The 21,744-nt window shown below is 39.5% G+C and overlaps 1 protein-coding gene across 4 annotated transcripts; it reads right to left on the bottom strand.

The window, feature by feature from the left end:
* Positions 1–2,637: 2,637 nt before the first annotated feature.
* LOC104311780 (riboflavin-binding protein) lies at positions 2,638–21,695 on the bottom strand. 4 transcript variants are annotated; one of them, XM_069788851.1, is made up of 7 exons: positions 21,325–21,695; positions 15,509–15,541; positions 14,526–14,683; positions 13,700–13,799; positions 12,421–12,549; positions 7,022–7,133; positions 2,638–2,982 (listed from the first exon to the last, which is right to left on the bottom strand). In XM_069788851.1, exons 3-7 carry the CDS (start codon positions 14,662–14,664, stop codon positions 2,746–2,748), a joined length of 717 nt encoding a protein of 238 aa, XP_069644952.1. In that variant the 5' UTR covers positions 14,665–14,683; positions 15,509–15,541; positions 21,325–21,695; the 3' UTR covers positions 2,638–2,745. The 4 variants fall into 4 exon arrangements, with proteins under 4 accessions (XP_069644952.1, XP_009919714.1, XP_069644951.1 ...); XM_009921412.2 differs by having other exon boundaries at positions 15,384–15,541; positions 21,325–21,694; XM_069788850.1 differs by lacking the exon at positions 21,325–21,695 and having other exon boundaries at positions 15,509–16,671.
* Between the last annotated feature and the right edge of the window lie 49 nt (positions 21,696–21,744).

The following is a 21,744-nucleotide window of genomic DNA, read 5'->3' as shown; positions in this document are numbered from 1 at the left end:
TGTAAATGTAAAATCACCACTGATAGCATTTCTGAGTGACACAGAGATTGTCTAAGATGTAAATTACTGTGAGTATAAAGCAGCTAGACAGAGCAAACAGTGGCTTAGGAAGGTTGGTAAATTCACAAGAAGGTTTTGTAATACAACCAAGTTCAAAGCAATAAGCCTAAGAGCTAAGATCACAGTTCACACCTCTGGGACCAGGGAGCTGTATAGTGGAAAAAAGTAACACCAAGAAAAAATGAGGGATCATAACACATGGGCACTGGAGGCATGCAAATAATCAGAAAGACGCTCTTATAGACACGGGCAGTGCAATTAGGGAGAAGTGTGTAGGGACGCAGGGACATGGTGCGCTCTCTGTTGGTCACCGTTAACACTGGCATGGAGTATGGCTTTGATTTATACAATTTAGAGAGGATATTCATGACTGGAGAAGGTACAGGGAAGAACCATAAGTATGATTTAAGGAGAGAGGGAATGTCTTATAATGACATAGGTAAACTAAAGAGAGCTAAGATAGAGCTAATTGCTAAGAAGCAATTTGATGCAGTGTATATGCTGCTGAGCAAAAAAGCAATGCTGAACATTCAAGAACTCTTTAATCCAACAGGCTTTAGCAAAAACCAGTGGCTGAAAGCTGAAACAACAAACGTTAAATTAGGGATAATCTTTAACACTGAGGAAACAAATTATCAGGTGCATTGGACAATTCTCCATTATTTGGAGCTTTAAATCAAGACTGCAAGTCTTTCTGGGTGGTAACTTGTATTTGAATAAAACATATCTGGATCAATGAAAGAACGACCAAGAGGTATGGGACAATTTCTGTGCTAGGGACAACTGAGTAGTTCTTGACTTTTTGGCTTAGAAAAGAGATGACCTAGAAGAAATATGGTAGCTCTGCAAAATTATTAGGGTCACAAAAGAGTTAAGTGGTTTGCTTAGGGTACATCATGAGTCAGTGGGAAAGTTATGAATAGGAGCTAAATGGTCTTGGTCCCTTAGCTGCTGTAAGATCCAGTGCTGTTCAAGAGCATGCAATAACCAGTCTCATGGGTCATCCTGAAACTAAGCATGGAAGGATTGTTTGTTGAGAGTAGTTTCAAGAGTAATTTAGCCAGAGCAAAAAGAATAAAGTGGAATGGGAAGAAAAAGAGCAGAGACATAGGCAGAAACAATTGTGCTATACTGCTATACTTAACAAAAAAGATGAAGGAAATCTTTGGCCATGGTGATACAGAAAAAAGTTGGTGTTATGGCAGTGAGAGGGGGTAATTAATTATCGAATTTTGAGCACAGGAAAATAAAAAGCAGGAAAATTTCTGCTCTGATTCAGGTGCAATAAAGAAGGACAGGAAAGAACAGAGTTGGTGAAATAGGGGGGAAAAGGACTGTCAGAGCTTTACAGAAGACCAAATTCTTGTTCTTTCTTTTCAAACAGTAGAACTGACAAATTGAGTTAGCACAAAATACAGATGTGGCAAAGAGTCATTCTAAAAACAATTCAGTGCTGGTAGGAATTAGTCCATTGTTAAATATACTGGGAAGCTGGTTTGAAGCAGATCATGGCCTAATGGGTTTAGCATTACTGTTGCAGCTGTGTGAAACCATTCCAATAAATAAACAGCCCAATGAAGAAAGTGTGCTGGATTTTTAAGATTCTCCTAGTTTAACAGGATGTGCCAAGTCATTGTTTTAACTGTGGACCAGATCCTTAAATGCTGTAAGATCCCTAGCCATATAGCAAGCACTGAGATGATGCTGATTTTCACAATTTGATAATCTGAACCCCCCCAAAGATCCTTCTCACGGTTTCCCTGGTGATACCACTATGAAAGGCTGTACAGAATGGCACAGACCTGTCCACTCTACAGTGATGTAAGAGGAAGTATGGATGCATAACTGAAAGCAGAATTTAATTCATCTTTACCTGATGAGTCCCTCTGGGACTGGTACAGATTTTAGTTTTACTTTGTAACAGTGATTCTGGGAAGGAGAATTACTGATGGGAGAAACCTGAGTGGGGCCCTCACTGACACCTCTGTTTGTCAGAGATCATTCTGTTTGGAATCATTCAGTAGGATTAATTGCACTCAAAATTATGCTTCAAATTCATATTGTAGGAGACTTTTGTACTGCTGTTGTTTAAGGTAAAAGCCCAGTGCAGCAGACTGTGCATACTGTATACTGGTAATATATGGATCCAGGGATTTATCTAGTACACCACAATCCCCTGTTTTGCAAGAATGTTTTTGAGTTACAAAATAAATACATTTTCAGTGGTCAGTAGCCAGGCTCACTGACCTATTTCTGCCTGCAATATTTCTTCTTTGTCTGAGCAGAGCTAGGCACACAGAAACTCATAACAGGAGTGCTGTGTGCCTGTGCTAATGAAGGGTTTGGGTTGAAGATTTGGTGCATTACTGGCATAGCCTTCCAGAGGTCTGTAGTTCTCACTGTTCCACCTTAAGTCAGCAGGAGCTGCCTGTGCCTCTCTTTGAAAGTCAACCCCTAGATGTTACCTCCGGGCTTCTAGCTGTTCAGTTCAAGTCACAGGATTACACCTGTGCTAACCTGTCTGGGAGCTTTGTGATGCAGATGCAAAAACATCAGAGAAAGATTAATATAACCAGCCATTGATTTATTATGTTCCAGGAAGTAAGGCATAAAGCAGGCTGGCGTGATGCCCTGAGCCCAGCCTCCACGATGACTTCTCTTGTCCTGACATACATCCACCAGCATTTATCTTGTCTGTTCCCCTTCCTCTCCCCTTAGTTTCTCAAACTTCAAGAGTTTCTTTTGGCAGGCATGTTCCTCGCTGCTGCTGATGCTGGAGCTTTCCTCTGAGCTTTCGGAGAGGAGATACTTGATTGCCATCATGTCCTTCTTGTTCATTTGCAAGCAGAGGCAGGAGGATTCACTCACCTTAAATGACTCCCCCCACATATTCTGGCACATGTCAGTCCCATTTGCATACATCTGTGTGTCAAATAAGAAATGCATCAATTACATTTAAAAAGAATTGAGTTAAAATCAGTCTGTATCAAATTGATAAACATTTATCAATTCTTAAAAATTGGTACTAGATTATAAAAAAAGCAGTCTGGAGTTACTCACTGTCTGTCTGTGTGCCATGCTTCATCACTTCTGAGATATCTTAAAATGTTATCCAGTCCCACAACTGGCAAAAGAGATTTGCCTGTTGTGAGAGCAAGTGATTATACAAAGTGCAAAGTGATCAACAGCCAGCTCTTTGTTTCCACCCTGGGGCCAACAGCCCACCTAGGTTTCTGGGTCTGACAGACCAAAGCTGTGTGTGAGAGGATGTACAACTTGTAGCATGTCAGGACACTCTGACATGTCTCGGCATCTGAGTAGTGCTGAAAGTGCCACGCAGTGCTTCGAGTATGGGAATCTTTGTATCTACAGGTTGGAGACAGCCCAGGGAAGTCACAGCTCCGTGGGATCTCATTTTGCCTGCTGCAATGTACATCATGACCGGGCAGGACCTCACAGACAAAGAGAAGAGACACAGAAACTGCTTGAAGAAAGTAAATTTTCTTCAAGCTTCCAAAGTGCTGTGTGCAGTGGTGCAACAGCCTTTCTGGGTCAAGAAACTGTAAACTGCAGCCTCTTGTACTCTCTCCAAGTAAATCTGACCTGTTCTTGGTACTACCTTGTTCTGTAAGGCCTGTGTCATAGGACCTGTACAACCATACAACAAAGATATTTCTTGTTTGCTAAGCTCACGTTGTGACAACCTTCTGTCCGCCCAGCTTGAGTTTGCCTAAAGAGTATTAGCTTAGGAGTTACCATGTCCAGCCACAAAGTAAGCAGGATATACACTTTATCTTGCCTGCATTTCTCCCATGTGTTTGTGGTTGAAGTTCAATCTTCTCTGATTCTGTAAAGGAAGCTTTAGGTTTACCCCCAGAAGCAAAGCTAAGAATGAAGTTGGGGGTGGGAGTGATGGCAGGAGTAGAAGCCTTGGGAATTAAGGAGTGGGAGTGTTAATGACTGAAAGAGTGGGCCACGCAGCAGGACTGCTGGGTTTCATTGCTGACTGATTCACCTTGACCATGTCACCAGCATCTCTCTAAAAGAAGCCATATTTCATCTGTAATAGTACAAGTAGTCCTTGCACATGATGCTGCTTCTTTAATCCTACAGTGTTTCTCTTAGTGCTGTAATTTCTGGATGGTGTGCTGGTTTACCGTCATCTCCAGCTCATATAAAGATCTGACACTGCAAATCTCAGAGAAGGTGCCCTGTCTTTGTGGCTGGGAGATTTCTGCATGGAAGTTGCTTTGTGTGCAAAAAATGAATGATTACAGATTTAAGTCTATTATGTGGAAGTGGGACTGGGCATCTGTTGTCCTGCAGCTTCTTCTGCTCCACCTATTTTCCACAAGACGTTCTTCTTATGAGATGTCTCCCTGCCTCCCCACATGCAAAAACTATGTTGACCTGTACTGTGCAAGAAAGCAAATGAGAAGAAATCATACCCATCACTTTTGCCTTAGAAATCTATCCTTCGTGAATAATAAAGAGTCCATTCCAAACAGCCCCAAAGACTCTGTAGCCTGTAAAATAGCTTTTCAGTTCACATCATCTCTAGCCAGGGCTCACTCCACAGATGCTGCAGTTGCTGGAAGAGGAGTGTGGAGGTTGGCTAGTGCACTGGGAGCAATGTAGGGTCAGAAATTGAAAGGTTGCTGCATCTAGTTCTCTCCTTGTGTTCTCAGGGCAGGCAGATCTTAGCTGTTTCTTTCCCACTATTTCTGCATTTTAAGCAGCATTAGACATTTTCTTCCAGCTCCTGTACAGTTCCTGGATTCCTACTGGCTTTTAGTTAACCATTCCAAAAAGTATTCAAAGCTGTCACGTGGGTTTTCGTAGGTCTGTATGCAAGAGACATGGCTACATCATGTTCTTGTGTCCCACAGGTTCTGTAACATGTATTCATGGTCTTCTACTTGCTAAATTGGTAATTTTACTTTTACCTTCCTCCTAACTCTGCTTAAAGATCAGTGTTGCCAGAATGCTGCAGCAAACAAACAGTGCTCACAGCCCATTTACCAAACATGTCCCTAAATTACTGCAAAGGATTCTGATTCTTCAGCTTCTTGGAAAATGTTCCAATCTGTGCATTAACATTGCTTGGGGAGCACTCAGCTGGGAGAACAATGACAAAATGTGCCTCATTTTAGCCAGGCTAAAACTGGCTATGATCCATTGTGCATTCTTAATATTCAGCATTTGTTTCATATTCAGTGTTTGTTCCAAATAGTCCTTTCAACCACTTGCATATGTCAAATGTAGGGCTGCTGATTGCTCCTCCGTATGAGCTGAGGGCATCAAAAGAAAGTAAGCATCTGTCCACAGCGCTTTGACATTGGAGAACCCTTTGTGCTTCTGGGTAACAGTAACTTTCTTTTCCATGAGTTGAGTCCAAACCGAGTGAGTCTAATGTTTGTATATAATGTAATTTTCATATGAGAAATGTGTTTTTTTAATTTCTCTGAAGAAACTTCATCTTTATTCTTACTTACCATGCAAGCCTATTTTTGGTGAAAAACATGGCCAGTTTAGGGTGTGGTTCCATTTAGTTTAGGAATAGCTGCGCCTGGTTTCAAGTGATAAGACCTCTGGATTTGCTGCATGTTTTTCCCTGCAGATGGTATATTTTCTTTAAGAAATAAGTACAAGGGAATTCAAGGTTAAAAACTCCTATCTCTGGACCAGGGACAGTTTGAACAGGGACTGGAGATTATTTACGGAGATTATCATTTCATTTTTCACTTCATCTGGAACTACTGATGATTTAGCACATCTGGGAAACTAAGCTGTAAGTTTCCGCAGCCCATTTGTTTTTTGGCCACCTTCCTGAGCCTGCTGATTAGTGTCACTTTTGCAAGGCAGACAGCAATCCTGCACTAACTGGACTGTGACTTCCACTTATATCAGCTGCTGAACTGACTTCTGGAAGTACATGCACTTGAATTGAGTTCAAAACAATGAATCTGAGATCTCTGCAAGCCTTACTACCAGTCCCTAAGCACTACACTTAAATTTCGTTCTTCTGCGATTTGGACAGTTTTCATGGACTCAGTGAAGTTCAACTATTAAAAATACTCAAATAAGTGTAGCAGTTTTGAGCTGTATTGTATTGCCCTGATGCTAAACTTACTTGAGTCACTAGAAAAAATCCTACCTGAGTCTTGAAAAGTCTGCAGATCAGGTACTAGGTAACCTTGCTCCTGTAAGTCTTGTCAGTTCTCATTTTATACACTTTTGCTCATAAAATTAGTTATCCCAACCATTAAACCTTCTCAGAGAGATGGGATGAGCTCTCAGAAAGCTTGTCAGTGCTGCTCTTGAACCATCAGAGTTACAGAGAACAAAGTTAGCTCTGCCTAGCCATTGGCAGACACAATGGAGGGCACGCTTCAGAGATATGATAGGTCTATGGAGAGCAAAAGGGAGACAAATAGAATGTCAGGACTGAGAGATTTGGAGAATGGAGAAGGACTTGAACAGAACAAGGTAAAATAGAGAAAAGGGCAAAGATGCCTAACAGGAAAGAAAACCTTAAAACTTCCTTCGTGATTTGGGAACTTATGTCCCACTTTAAAAAGACAGAGGTGTGTAAAGCCCCACATTATGTAAGGAACCTTATAAAATGCATCTCAGTGTCTCTGTTGTATGAACAAATTTCATTTATCTTTTACTTTCTAAACCCCACTGTGGTTAAAATATCAGTGCTGCCTGAACTTTTACTTTTGTTTCGCAAGTGGTATGAATAGTGATTAATTAAATGTATATATACTTAGAGTAAGTGATCTACATAAATATTAATGTTTTAAAATTTATATACTTAAAAAGTGTGATGTAGGTATGGCTTGAAATGACTGAAGTAAAAATAATTCACCTATTGCATTTTACACCCATATATTCAGGAAAAAAAAAAGAACTCTTAATGCCATTTTTTCTGCTCCAGTTGATCAGGTTTTCTTACCTCACTGTATGGAATACATTTATTCTTACAGCGGTTTTCTCCACTTTCATCCCATTCCCAGTCTGTCAGCCAGTTATGAACACATATGGAATCATCTTTGCAGGCTTCATACCTTCATGGAGATTAGTGTGGAAGATACAGTTATTTCTCTCACTTTTTTTTCAATGGACTCAGATTCAACTCAAAAAGTCTGCATGGGCTATGCTAGTAACGTGGTATGGTTGTACAGTGCAGCTTAGCAACAGATCTTCAAGAAGTGTGCACATTATCTTAGCCTGACATGTCCATAAACTCTGAGCTGGCCAGGAAGACCTAAATCCCAATGAAAACTGAACAGTTCACCCACTATGTTTTATACTCACAGACTTAAGTAAAGGGCTCATGTTCTGAGGAGCAATGCTCATTCATGCAGTGTTTTCTGCTTGGTTATGTTTGCTGATGTTACTGAATGGAAGAAATACTGTGTGGGAGGCAGTTTCATGAATACTGATGTTCAATATTGTGACAAAGCACAGGTACGCTGAGAGTGAACTGTCAGTTGAAGGAGATGTGGGGAAAGTTTGTATTTATGAATATGGGAAAAGAAGAATGATATTTCCTGGGCAGGGGTTTGCTATGAGGAATATGCACTGAAATAAGGAAAATCCACAAACAACAAAATCATATAAACTAATAGGCTGTCAGCCTTAGAATGACATTTTCAAAGAAGTTAAACTTGAAGTGAAGGAGGAAGGATAAGAGTCTTGCAGGGTATAGGTCTAAAATTTTAAATTTTAAGTTATTTTAAACTTGTAAGTGGTAATGTAAAAAAAAGCCTATAAATGGCCTGGAATGAGTACAGTATGAAACTGGCTGGTCTATGTGATGAGAGCCCTCATGACTTACCATTATCCTGCGTAATTTCCTTCCTTCTACTTCTTTTTATGTTCTACTTTTTGGCTTTTACCTTTCTTAAGGATCACTTTCTGCAAATCAGTTAACATGTACTTAAATTTAGTCTCAGTGGCTTCAGGCGGACTATTCACACCAGTAACTGAGAGTGCCAAACCCATGAGGCACAGCTTTCAAAAAGTTAGCGTTGTTCAGCATGGTATTTATAATTAATGCCTTTGGATATATTTTCTATTTGTCATTTTTACTCTTCAGGGTCGTGGTTCCAAAACTATTTTGATATCACGAGGGCTTCAGACTTACATTTTTAAATGAAATATGAGGTTGTCATGTGGTCACAGAACTACAAGAACTAGACACTGCAGTACATTTGCACATGCAGAAAGGTAAGAACATGCACATCTGCAGAACCTTCACATAGGTTTTCTGGGCTTTTTGGTGGGAGAAAAAAAGCAGTAACAGATGGACGGTAACCAGGGCCTGAACTAAACAGGTCTAGGGCAGGAGACATGTTTTCTCAAATGTGTTCATCCATGAATCTGCTGTCAGAGGTGGGGGCTCTGCTGGAAATATAGGCTGCAATTTGATAAATTAATATAAAGTGACACTAATAGGCAGATCCTACCAGTTTGTGCCATGTCTGGATTTGGGACTAGGTACTATAAGAATAATTGGTTTGTTGTTTGTTAGCTGCTGCGTGTACCCTGACTGAGAAAGACACACAGAGGTAACTCCCCAGTGACAGCTGTTTCTCTAATACTAGTCCCTTTGCCTGCTTGAAGGCACACCAGTTAGGAGCATCAATGCAAACTTTTTGTTATCACTATCTATGAGCTCTCCACATACCAGCATCGGATTCAACAATTAGCCCTTGATTCTTCAAGCCATGCAGGCATGTCCTTTACTTTATGCATGCACTTAAATTGATTGCTTTCTAGCAAAGTCAACCAATACCTGCTGTGAGCTGCCTAATACTAGCACTTACACTTAAAGCAGTTGTGCCCTTCCCACAGTCTCCTTTTTTGGTTTCCTTTATTATTTGGCTAAGTATTTTTCAGCCTGGTGGGTTCCCAGACCAGGGTTGCTTCACAGCCTCTCAGAGAGTGCAGCTGACACATGGGTGGGGACAGGGTAGGGGAAAGAATGAGCAGCCCTTGGGGCTGAGGAGAGAGCAGAACTGCTTCTTTTGAAATTAGTGTCACCTTCAGTTATACTTTTCAAATTATGAATATGTATTTCAGAATTTTACTGAACTGGGGCATTCATGCTATGCATCTGGTTTCCTCAGGAATTTGACTTAAATATGTTTATTAAAGTATTTATATTTTTATTCACTATTATTTATTGAATTGTCAGATGAAATGATTCCTAATTATGATTATTGCCTGACTCTGTGGTTTGTTATATAAGCAGGTAGCAAGGCATAACTCTATTGTTACAAGTTTTTCTTTATCCCAATGGAAGTAATTATGAAGCTAAGTTTATGAAAAATCATGACTTATGAAAAGTATGATTTCTGCTGTCCAGAAACCCATAAGTGGTTTCTTCAAACATTAATTAAAACCTGTGAGAAACATAACCAAATACTTAAAAGATCCTCCCTGAACATACTAGCTCCCTATGCACAATGGGCAGGATATTTTTATTTTAAAGTTTCCCCCCTCCCCCTTTTTTTTAAGTAGCTGTTTCTCTTTTAAAGGGCACAGGGCCCTTTTACAGGTGGATCAGAAAATGGCTTGTACATAGGGCTCTTTCAAAAGCAATAGTTTTGGGACTAGTGGGAGCAAGGAAACCTAAGACAATAGGAAGAAAAGGAAGGCCCCAAGCTAGGCAGATTAACTTCTTTTAAATGAAGTCACTGCTCATTCAGAATCCTCTGCACATTTCTGGCCACAAAAAGACATACAGTATGCAGCAGGCACACTCACGGCATGTAGAGAAAGTAGGTCACATCACTAGCAGTGTTACAGCATGCTAAAGGGACTCCAGTGAATAGAACATGAAAAAATGTTACTTTAAATCACCAGAATGAGTGGGAATTCTGTCCAGGCTCTTTTCTAGCCTCAGGCCTTAAGCAGTGTGAGGGAATGGGTTTGACATTGGCATTAGGCAGGCACACAGACTAGCATGCACGGTAATGGGTCATCATTACATTTTTGATTCAGGCCAGGCATCTATGATGCCAACAGGGGCAACAGATCATTGTTCAGTATTTGTTTAGCGTAGAGCCTACTCTCTGCCAGAAGACTCTATACTGGAAAAGGGTCAGTTTTTCCTGTGCAGCAGCTCTCAATCACACACCTCCATACTTTCCAACAACAGAAGTTAAAAATGCTGTCTACCTGGAAGTTCTGGCAATACCCAGGGGACACTGAGAGTTTTGCTATGTAATACTGACCCACCATGTGCACTTTGGTATAAATCTGACATATACTGAAGCTGGTTTAAACCAGTTCATAGATGCAAACTAAACTTACAGGGTGTATTTTCCTTCATCTTTACACATTCACTGGATATAGCAGTTTGGTGATGACTTTGTGTCCTACTTATTTTGGGATACATTTGTTTTACATGTTGGTATTCTTTCACTTTGCCTGTTAGATCTATCCTAAAGCTCACTGGCAACTCCAATGCTTTAATATCCAAATGTTTTCAAATTTTGGTAATATTTGCTTCTGAGCTTTGAGATTCTGAGCACTGAGGCAAATTCAAGGTCTCAGTCTTCATCTTGAAGGAGGTCAATAATCTGGATTCAGTTTAGAAGATTACCAAAAATTTAGGAAGGAAGACTGTGCATAACAAATCTGTTCCTGAGGCACATGGAGTTTCCTAACACAGAAATAAAATTCATCACTAGAGGAAACTCTAGGGAAGCTAAGAAATATATCAGCCCTTCTCACTATCTTCCATTACAAATCCAAGCTACACTTCTTGTTTCCTTCTCTGGCACAAAGCAATGGAGACATATTTAAAGACAAATCCTACCAAAATACTGTACTGCATACATGACTTCTTTGCTCTTGAAGAGAAGATGAGAATGAAAATGGATCCATGTGTCAATAACATTCAAGTTGTGTAACCACTAGGGAAAGCACTGTACAGAGCAGTGCAGGAGAACCTGACCATGTGCTACTGTGTGTTCTGTATTTTCCGTGCTTCCAAGAAAAGCTCTTTTATAACATTTTTAGAAGTACTAAAACAGTCTTCTGTGATTTTCAGAGCAGCCTAAGGGATTCAGACATTCACAGTTCATTACTTTCAAGGGATGCTAGCAGTTATAATCCCATAGTGCGAACACAGCCTGTGCTGTTTGTACTATGCTTCACACCAGTTTAACCATACGGACAAGTTACTGTAGTTACTAGGCACAACATGAATATGGTACTGACTTGAGATTTATATGTCACGTGATGACATTATTTAAGGTCCAACATCTCAAAACAGGGAGGGAGGGAAGGAGGGAGGGAGAAATATATGCTGGATATGGACCACTGAAAAAATCTCAGTACCCCACCTGGATACAATGCTCCTACGCCAAGACTAAGGACAGACAGTTGTCCCACTACATGTCTTGCACTCAAAAAATAATGTGATTCCTTGATGCTATATTTTGGGAAACAAAATTAAATGCTATTATGCTTGCTCGTTGCTATTAAAATTTTTAGCATTACTTGGCTGCAAGTTTCTCTGAGATTCAGGCTTTTAGAAGTGATTTTAGAGAGAAGGATGATGGAAGGGAAGAGAAAAGGCCAAGGGTGAAAAATTAAGGAATTAAGCTAATTTGTTATATGAATTAATTGAAAACATACAGAAAGTGGCTGCTTTCATGATTCTGTAGTGCATTCTTCACTGTGAGGGTGGTGAGGCACTGGAACAGGTTGCCCAGAGAGGCTGTGGATGCCCCATTGCTGGAAGTGTTCAAGGCCAGGGTGGATGGGGCTTTGAGCAACCTGGTCTAGTGGAAGGTGTCCCTGCCCATGGCAGGGGGTTGGAACTAGATGATCTTTAAGGCCCCTTCCAACCCAAACCATTCTATGATTTTATACATATATAAGAAATGTATCATATCATGATCAAGTATTTAGATTTAAAATGCTAACTGCATAAATGCTAACTCACAGGTATGGACTTTTCTAAGGGTGGGCAGGCCCTCACTGCTTAGTGCCTCTCAACGTGGTGAGAGCTCCTCCACCGTGTCAGGCAGTTCTGATGCCACCGCACTGCATCCTTACGGAGTCACTAAACTCTGCCAGAGTTTAGTGACTCCATCCTGCATTCAGCCTGTATCATTATTTTGAGGGTAGTAGCTTAGCAGAGGAACAAGTAGAGATGCCAAACAAGAAATGAAGAGGCAGAACAAGAGAAAAGGCATAAAGGTGGTGCAACACCATCAAATTTCAGTGCCACTTGATTGGGAGATCTGTTCATCCACCCATACTCCTTGACACCCTAGTAACACAGGCATATTAAAGCTAAATAAAAATACTCTGATAAAAAGCTGAACCTACCAGTCATCACAAAAGCTTTGACACAGTGGAACAGACCGAATAGCAGCAGTGTCATTGGGATGGATCCAGTGAGCAGCATGTGGTGAACACCGGTAAAAGCACTCAATTTTCTTTGTGAAATCTTCACAGCTGTGGTGGGTGAGAAAAGCCACAGATAAGCCTGTTTCTTAGCATCAAGGCTATAGCCTCAGTTTTCTAGGCCTGCTTTGATGTGGATGCAATACTACAGATTAGGAGAAAAATACAGAAAAGCATCCTTTCACCCTGCTAGTGTCTAGGTTCCAAACTCATTCCTTTGGCATTGTGTACAGACTCTGACCGTGCAATTACCATAGCCAGCTAAAGAGTGCACAAATGTTTCCATGCATATTTCAGCCCTATTTGTGTAAGCTTTCTGTAAACTTTTGAGGCCTTGAGTTTTCCTGGCAAGAACGATTCCAGGCAATAATAAAATGTAGTTTAAAACTAAAGTACAAAACTTCTTCTGTGTTGTAGCCTCATGGTTTCACTAATCTTTAGATTTTCCCACAGCCCAGCTGAAGTTACTTAAAAATGCATACTGTTGCTGCTCTTCTGGGAGTGGCAGGCAATAGCTGTTACTTTTGCACATCTGTTTTTGCTTAATTGTTTTGTACTTTCATTCTTTTATTTCTATAACTTGCCATGTTTCACAGCTCTAACAACTAATGAGATACTAAAAATCTTAATTATGAAGACATTCTTCATGGTTACAAAACCCACAGGGCTACAAGAATTTTTTATTCTAAATACTCAGAAGTTTCATTTCTGGACTCTTGTGCATTTTGTTTGCGAGATTTAATAATCTAGTTGACCTGCTTTCTAAACAAAGGAAGAAGCCTGGTCTGTATTGACTAGGGGTCACACTCACTGGTATGTAATGGTTGCTTTGGAGAGCTACAGAGATGTGGTGTGGTTGTTACCTACTGGGTTTATGACTGCTTTGCATTGCTAGACCTGGTTCTATACTGAAAGCAAACCTGAAAAAAATGTAACCCTTTCTTGATAAAATGGCATAAATCCTTCTGCACCAATAATATATACTTAGGGATTCACGGGCTTTTGTGAGAGGAGAAAAAGAAGAGTCAGGTGTTGGTCAGGTATAGAGAAAAGATGATGGGAACCAGGCTGGGTGGCATAATTTGTAGGGCAACCCAGGGACCGTCCATCAGCAACTCCAGGGGGAGTTACCATTAGCTGTGTGGCTGCTACAGCACAGATCTATTGAACCAGGACACAGACAACATCAAAGCTGACTTACGATTTACTGAGCTGCCCACATCTGTTCCAGTAGCTGTTGTTTACTTTAATTACTGGGGAATGAGCCAATTGCTCTGTGAAGTCTACATAGCAACAGGAAGCTGTTAGGAATGAAACAAGAGATCTTGTAATAAGGATTTTCTTTAATACTGTACTTGGAAGACTCAAAATGTAAGAAAGATGAATCTGTTTGGTTCATAACATGATGAAGTCTCTTAGTACTAAGCAGAAGATGTACTCAAGATGTAACATTTTTGGTTTTGGAAGTAGCAGTGTAAATGCTAACTGAGGTGGACTGGCATCAACAGTGCTTTGTCAAGGTTTGCCCAGAGAGCCCCAAGAATTTTACTGGTATTCTGCCAGATATTATATCCTGAGGGATACTAACTTTGAAAGCTACCAAACATAAGAAGAGAGTTGAAGAAATATAATAAATACTATACTTTGCTCACTATAGAATTTTGATTTCAACCTTTCCTATTTGGTGTCTGCTACAATTAATTAATTTTTATACTTAATCACAATAAACCAAATTCATCTTTGCTGTAAACTTTTTTAAGCAGATGGAGCTACAAGAAAAGTAAACTTCATCAGCATTTTTAAAAGAAAATAAATGAAGTAAATGAGAGTTTTGCAGTTGCCTTTGTTAAGAACCAGAATCTTACTCTTGGTTTGCATGCAGCAAAATGCCAATAAAGGAAGCTTTTCAAATGCAACATATACTGCATCTTATATATTTTTGAGAAATTAAGGGAACTGCCAAAACAATTAGTGTGTACAAAGCTGTACTTCTAGACTATATTTGGCAAAAATTAAACCACTCTTACATTTAGAGTACAGAGTGCATTCATGCATATTTGGCTCACGACTTGGCTTCAGTTTGTGGGTGTCCCCTTCCAGACATCCGTACTTTTGGCAGGTAGATGATGTTATGACAGCAAAGAGGGTGACAACAAACCTCAGCATTGTTGTTCGGTTCTTTTTTCTGTATGGAGAGAAGTCTTTATTTATATCGTTTATTTCTAGGAGAAGCCATAACATTAAGAGGAAGGACTGCTTTAAAAAAGCTAAATATATAACCAAATAAAATATGCTCAGCAAAGATCCACACATAAATATTAGGACACACATTCTCCCTTTCTCTTTGCTTATATCTGAACACTTATACTTCTGCTACATATTTTTGAGGTTCAACGGCAAGTGATAAAAGCCATCAATAGTTCAGGCTATTTATGAAAACATGTTATAATTTTCAGTATTTAAGAAAATTATTTTAAATTTCTTACAGCAACCTGAATTTATCTTTGAACCCTTCCAAGAGACATTCCTCTGCTTCACAAGATTTGAAGAAAAGATTGATTAGTTCTAAAACTTGCAGAGTTGTTTTGTACACTTGGAAATTACACATTTAATACAGCTGCAAGTGAGCTAGTACTGGTCAGCACCTGAGCTGGATAAATTACATTGATAACTTGCCTTTGTTGAGGCTATGCTAATTTATACTTCAGAATCCGATCCATCAAGATAAAAACATTTTGTCTGTGCCACTAAAATGTCTCTAAAGACAGATTACGTACTGGTGAGCTATATATATAAATCTAGAACCTGTTACATAAACCAATACATAATTCTTTACACATGTTATTAATGTAACCTTTCACTCTTTAGTTAAATATTCCCATTACCTTTTTGGAATAATTTTGCCTGAATAAGGATTGCAGCTCCTCTATGTACCTAGGCTTTTCAGATATAAAGAAAACAACATGTTACATAGAAGAAGACTGTCTCTCCAATTTCTCAGTATTCTCACCTCTTTTGCTGTCCTTCTGGGTGATACTTCTCGCTGGAACAGGAACACAGTAAATTGCTTTTCTCATTTTCCACTTTATATACACACCATCTGGCATCAGTGCTCCAGAATTTGTTTGCCCTGGAAGAGTTCCTTCACCCTTTGGAATGCTAACATAGATTTATCTCGAAAGCAGATGCAATGACCAGCACATAATGCCCTTTTATTGCTTGCAAACGTTGACTTGATAAAGAGGAAAGTACAAACATAGGTTAGAATTAGAAAAACAACAGCTCTCCTGTATACCAAATACAACTAACTCCCCCTGCCTGATTTTTCAATGATTCCTTGTATTATTAATTATTAATTTCTACAACAGTTTCATGGGGTTCTTATCACAGATTATGACTTCACTGAATTAGACACATTAAAAACAACACTTCATATTTCAGCATAACTGGCTTAATTTTGACTATAGATATGATGGCTTGCCTTGTCTTACACAGTAATTTTATTGCAGCCCCTGAAAGAGAATCCACATCTCCCAATTCCCAGGTCTTTGCTCTTTCTTCACACGATCCCTTTAAAACCTGCTGCTGTTAGCTCCGGTTGCTCTACCTGCTTCATATGTACTCATCAACCAGTGTCACAAGCAGTACAAGAAACTGTTGCTTGTACCATTGATAGTAATTCCTGATTGGATTTCATTGTGAGATCTACTTCCTGCAAAGAGAATTCTGCATCTGAACATAAACCATCGCATAAGGTAGACATGGTGATTACAAGTAGTTGCACTTACTGTCATAGATCAAATCTTGTTGATTACTGTAAAAGGCAGCACCACTCAGTACCTTGCAATTACTTAGATGCATAAGGAAAGTAGCATCTGTTGTTTTTGTGTTTAAAACAGAACACTGGTTTGTCAGATAATACTCTGGGGCCATTATTTACAAACCTTTTTTGCTTGAAAAAACAAACATTGGCACAATGGAAGTGTGGTATGAATCTCATTGAGCAAACTCACTGAGCATGATAATAAAACAATCTCTATAAGCTGTAAGCACCGATTCCTATCCTAGTTCTAGTAAGTGCCTCAAGGCAAAGATTGCTGGCCTAAAAAGAGCCATTTCCAGATCAGTGGAAACTGAGCAATTTTTATGTTCCAGAATGAATTTAATTAAGACAAGTTTAAAGAATGAATTTAATTAAGGCAAGTTTAAAAAGGCATAAAGTAACTATAGGAGAAACTGAAGTAAATGTAACGGCTTACTACCCATGCCTTCACCTCATGTGGCTTGATCTAGTGTTGGCTGAAATTCAGGGAGCTCCTTGCTGATTTGTAATGTGAAGGATTCGTGCATACTGCTCGGCACTTGGATCTGTGTATTCATACAAAATAAAGACCACTGTATAATATGAACACTCACTTTCAACATTGTGATGAGTGGATGGGCTAGCCAGCCTGGTAAAAAGCACAGAAATAGTACATGCTCTGTGCCTTACTGCTCGGTTTGCATAAAATATATGCACGCTTGTAAAGGTGTAAGCATGCCAGGACGTTTCTTGTAATGCCTCTGTTCATTGAATTGACATACAAATTATATTAAGCTATAGGAAACTGGGATCTCTTTCAGGCTTTGAGTATGAGCCAAATGGGATCACTTGCTGGGAGATGAGGCACAGTTTCTAACAGCAGGCAGGAAAATTGTCATATGTTTGTGATTTCTCAGACTTGGCTTTGGTTAGCAATACATGTAAGCAGGCTCAGGCTAAGGAGCTTTTAGAGATCTCAGCTATACATCTTCATCACCTGAGAAGTGAATCTTGACTCTTTTTTCTTAAAGTATTCTCTGGCTAGTTATTCTGTGTGATGTCTCATACTGAGACATTCGTTAAAGGAAGTTTCTTACCCCTTCCCATGCTTGAATAGGTAATTTCTCTTTATTTGTTAAAATTGAACTTATTTTCAAGTACTCAGTGATGTTCTTGTACTTTTTAGACTCCTACTGCCATTTAATTTTAACTTGAGTATCAGTGCTCTATTCTATTAATCTTTTCAAGAGCCACAGTTAAAACATGCATGGTGTTAAGAGAGAGTTAAAGCATGCGTGATGTTAAGATATCGCCACAGACAGCAATTCAGGTACCACAATGTTAAATTATTATTATTATCATCTGATGATCTAATTGGTAGTGGCCTATGATACTAGTAAAAGTATGCATCTATTCCAAAACCACAAACACTGCTATACTAGGTTTCAAGAGCCATCTACCTGAGCAACTTCCTTCTGGCAAGAGCCATTAGCAGAAAATCAGGGGAAAAAATGTTTAAAAAATAAAGCTAGTTGCTCACTTCCCAGCTTCTGGCAATCAGTTTAGTAACTATGTCAACTGACATCTCCTAATTCAACACACTGATTCCTCTTTTGTGAGTCAGATCTCTTTAATGACTGAAGTAAGCTTTTACGGTTTTATATTCTTGGTAACTCTGCAAAGCCGATGTGGTTAAGGGAAAAAATGTTTGCACTTCCAACCAGTGACAATTGCCAGATCCATTTCCCTTCTTGGCATCCTGAAAGTGTAACAACAGCGTGACCGGAGGGAGATAGAGTTTCAGGAGCGTAAATTAGAGCATTTGGCCTGTTACAGCTTTATTATAGATGGCAATGTGTGCTAATGGAATTAATGTTTGTTCCTCACATCTCAGTGTGAGCCTGCAAGCTCAGAAGTTGGAATTGTTTTTCTCGTTAACTGTGACAAGAAATGTAATTAGGAGCACAGGTTGTTGTCTAATTTAGTGTCATTCCTGAAGCTCCTTTGCAGAACTGCATTTAAAGTTGCAACAAGGGCACATTATTTGATGATCAGTTAAGTATATATTCTTGATTTTCACTATGTTAGACTTCAGAACCAAGAGTTCATATTCACAAATCTCTCTGCTGAATGTATCATGTCACCAGTCAAGCTGAATGCCAGGGGTGACACTCCAGATGGACTCAGTCTGGCACTCCTGACTATGGGAAAAAAACTGAGGTCAAATCTTAACTCTACTGAATTTAAGGTGTGATTTGTTTCTGTTCACTTTGGTGGGGCTGGGATTTCTCCTTTTATTTTGTCTGTGTAAGGAATACATCATGGCACGAAGTAAGGCTTACTTGCTTTATTTGAGTACACAGACGTTGCTGAGACGTTCCAACAGGGCACAGGAATGACAAAAGCACCAGTAATTTTATATAGCCAAGTGAGTGAGTCAGTGGGAAAAAAAAAGCAGATATTTTAATGAATAGTAGGTTTAAAAAGCAATCACAGCCCAAACAACAAAATTATTATTGTAAAAATGTTATTTTAAGCCCCATGTTAGGTTTTTCAAAATTAAAGGGGACAAAAACCTACTTATTTTAGCTTATTACTGAGTTGAAAGCACCTCTTAAAAGCATAACTGAACACTCTTCCTTTGCCCTAGTCTTTCATTTGCCTTTCACATTCTGCTAGTCTGTTACTGTGAGGTTCCTTGAACCACTAACAATTATTGTTATTTTTTTCTACAAAGAATGGCCTTTGGTTTGGATAGCTACTGACTGTGTGGTGTGATATGGGCTCTCACGAGTGACAAAGAAAATCTGGGCCCAGCTTGACCTATACTCCAGAACTAACCAACTGCAATCTTGTTTCTAATTTAGACTATTAACATTTGATTGAATTTCCTACAATCACTTATGAATGATTAATTTCTTCTTAGGGGAGTATGAATACTTTTAAAAAAATTTATTTACACTTTTATTATGGGTATTTATTATTTGTATAGAGGTAATGCCTAGATGTCCCTGCGTAAAGTTGTGATGTAGCGTTTTAAAGTACTTGGTGCCAATACTGGATTACGGATGGCCATGTCCCACAGCCTCCTTTTCTGCCCTGATCCTGTACTGACCCTTTCCCTGCACTGTGCTGGCACAGCCCAGATGGGGTTGTGCACCCAACCAAATGGGGGAACTGATCCAGCAAAAAGAAATCCAGAACTTCCTCCTGCCTCCAGTGTTTCTAGCCAAATCAATTTCCCCATTCAGTTTATAGCACAGCTGTAGAAGAGTTGTGTTGCTGTGAGGAAAAGGGTGGTGTATCACAATGAGAAAGACAAATAGGGGAGGGTAGGACTGGCAGTACTTTAAGTCAGAACTGGCAACCTCTAAGCCCCATTGTGTTAGCATTCTGGGGTTTTTTTTAATTGTTATGTTGAACACCTTGTAATAAAAATTAAGGGCCGACAGGTCTATAGAGGAAACAAATAATGCAAGCACAAGGTAACAGTGAGATCATACTGGTCAACATATTAAAAGGCAGTGACTAGAAACCACCAGATTAATCACTGCTGAGCTTTTCCTGTTAGTATCACAGCAGGGATGAATTTTAAGGAGGACACAGTTGAGGTCCATGTAGTGTCTCTGCAGACATCTCTGAGGAATGACTCCCATACATGTCATATTAGTTCTAGATAGCTTGACTCATTGCCCTGTGATGAATCTGTGGTTAGAAATTGACCACAACACTCATGCAAAAGGTATTTTTTCCCCACTACCTTTCTTTACATTGTGCCCTCTCTCTCTCTCTGCATCCCTCAAATGGCTCCCCTCTCTGTTGTATCAGTCAAAAACTGTTTTCACGTCCAACTCCCTTCTCAGTTTATCTAAGCCCTTTCTGTCTGTTCTCTTTCAATACAGACCCATTAAGTCTCTTGAAGTGTCCAGATGACAGCCTCCACTGCACAGCTGTTGGATTTCCATGGCTTCCATGTATGTGTCATCTTATATTTGGGATGCATTTCCACAAATAACAGTAGAACTATGTGTAATCCTCCCCCCAGCCCTCCTTAAAACTCATCTTTGGGTGCTCAAACAGAGGGTGACAACAGTTAGGATCTGATGCTGTTCCTGCTGGCCAGCATCTCTCCATTCCCCATGTACTTCCCTTTCTGGACCTTTCAGAAATACACACAAATATACATATTTATATGCATATGTAATTTGTACTATGTTAACACCTAGGGGTAAGAGCTCAACTGTAGCAATTGCTGTACAATCAAGTCCAGGCTGACAGTGAAAGCAGCATATTCACTGGTCTCTTTCTGTCTCTTTAAAGCTGTAATGTGTTTGATGAGCTTTTGTTGCTAAGAAGTGCTGTTAACTTAACTATTGCAGTAAGCTCTCCCTAAACCTCACAAACATACTTTTAACTCCTGATATATATTTGCATATTTACACCTTCTACTTCCTTGTCAGACATAAATATATCTGGAACAAGGTTACAGCAGTGCAAAGCTGTCACTCTGACATACTGCATCACTGCAAACAAGGATGTATGTCCTTCATGGTATATAAAGAAGGAAAATAACAATTGGAAAGCAAATGATATCCAGTTAGGACTGGACTTTTGTTATATATAGATCTAGTAATTGCCATCCTGGACCAGGTTGTCAGTTGGTTTACTTCATTATTATGTCCCTGGGACTGACTAATAGTAGTAGTTTCTAGTGAAGATGCACTGGAATAATATACTGTATAATATACTTTTATGGAATAACCTGCCTGTAAGAAATTTCTTCCTAATCCTCTTTAATTCAATGATTAGCTTGTGCCTTGAAACATGAGGGTTTACATCCTTCCTGTAAAAAGTCCTCATGTAACTATGAGTATTTTTATCAATTACGCAAATGTCTAATGCAGAACTTCTCAAATAGCAGACCTCACTAGATTCAGATCATGAGTAAATATTGCCTAGATTGTGTCAAGGCCCCAGACTTACTAAATCTCCTGCATTATTTTGGAAAATCCTATATTTCTTACCATTTCCCTGGAGCTTAGGGGTGGTGGTGGGGAGCTGTACTCTGCGGTTGCAGTTCTCAGCTATGCAGGGAGCATGTGTTGCTTAGACAGCCTTGCAGAGCGGGGATTGGTGTTTTGCTTTTTGCTGAACAAAAGGATGCATGATTTTATAAAGAGTAATTGATTAGTCTTAGTCAAAGCATTTCCTAGCAAATCTTGCTCTTCCTGCAGTTCATGTAACTACTTTTTTACCCATATTTTTTATTTTGCTCATAACTGGTATTCTTTAGTTGTATCAAGCTGGGTTTTTTTGTGCATCTTTAAAAAAGAATGCTGTCACAGAGGTGAAGTTAGGGAAATAGCTAGGAGTCATGGCGATGACGTGCAGCCTGTATAATTACTTGTCATTAATGACATTCTGTGCAGGTATAGTACAACATC

The sequence above is a fragment of the Haliaeetus albicilla genome, chromosome 8 (assembly GCF_947461875.1).
Source record: "Haliaeetus albicilla chromosome 8, bHalAlb1.1, whole genome shotgun sequence".
NCBI lineage: Eukaryota > Metazoa > Chordata > Aves > Accipitriformes > Accipitridae > Haliaeetus > Haliaeetus albicilla.
The sequence above is the reverse complement of the archived record's forward strand: the minus strand, read 5'-3'. Positions and strand labels throughout refer to the sequence as shown.

Excerpts from the sequence above, each read along its gene's own strand:
- LOC104311780 (XM_069788849.1), bottom strand. The coding sequence starts at position 14,829 with ATGTGTGTCCTAATATTTATGTGTGGATCTTTGCTGAGCATATTTTAT. Across the intron at positions 7,134-12,420 it reads CAAAGCTTTTGTGATGACTG|GTATGAAGCCTGCAAAGATG; the intron begins GTAGGTTCAGCT and ends ATCTCCATGAAG. Across the intron at positions 2,983-7,021 it reads AATGTATTCCATACAGTGAG|ATGTATGCAAATGGGACTGA; the intron begins GTAAGAAAACCT and ends TTTGACACACAG.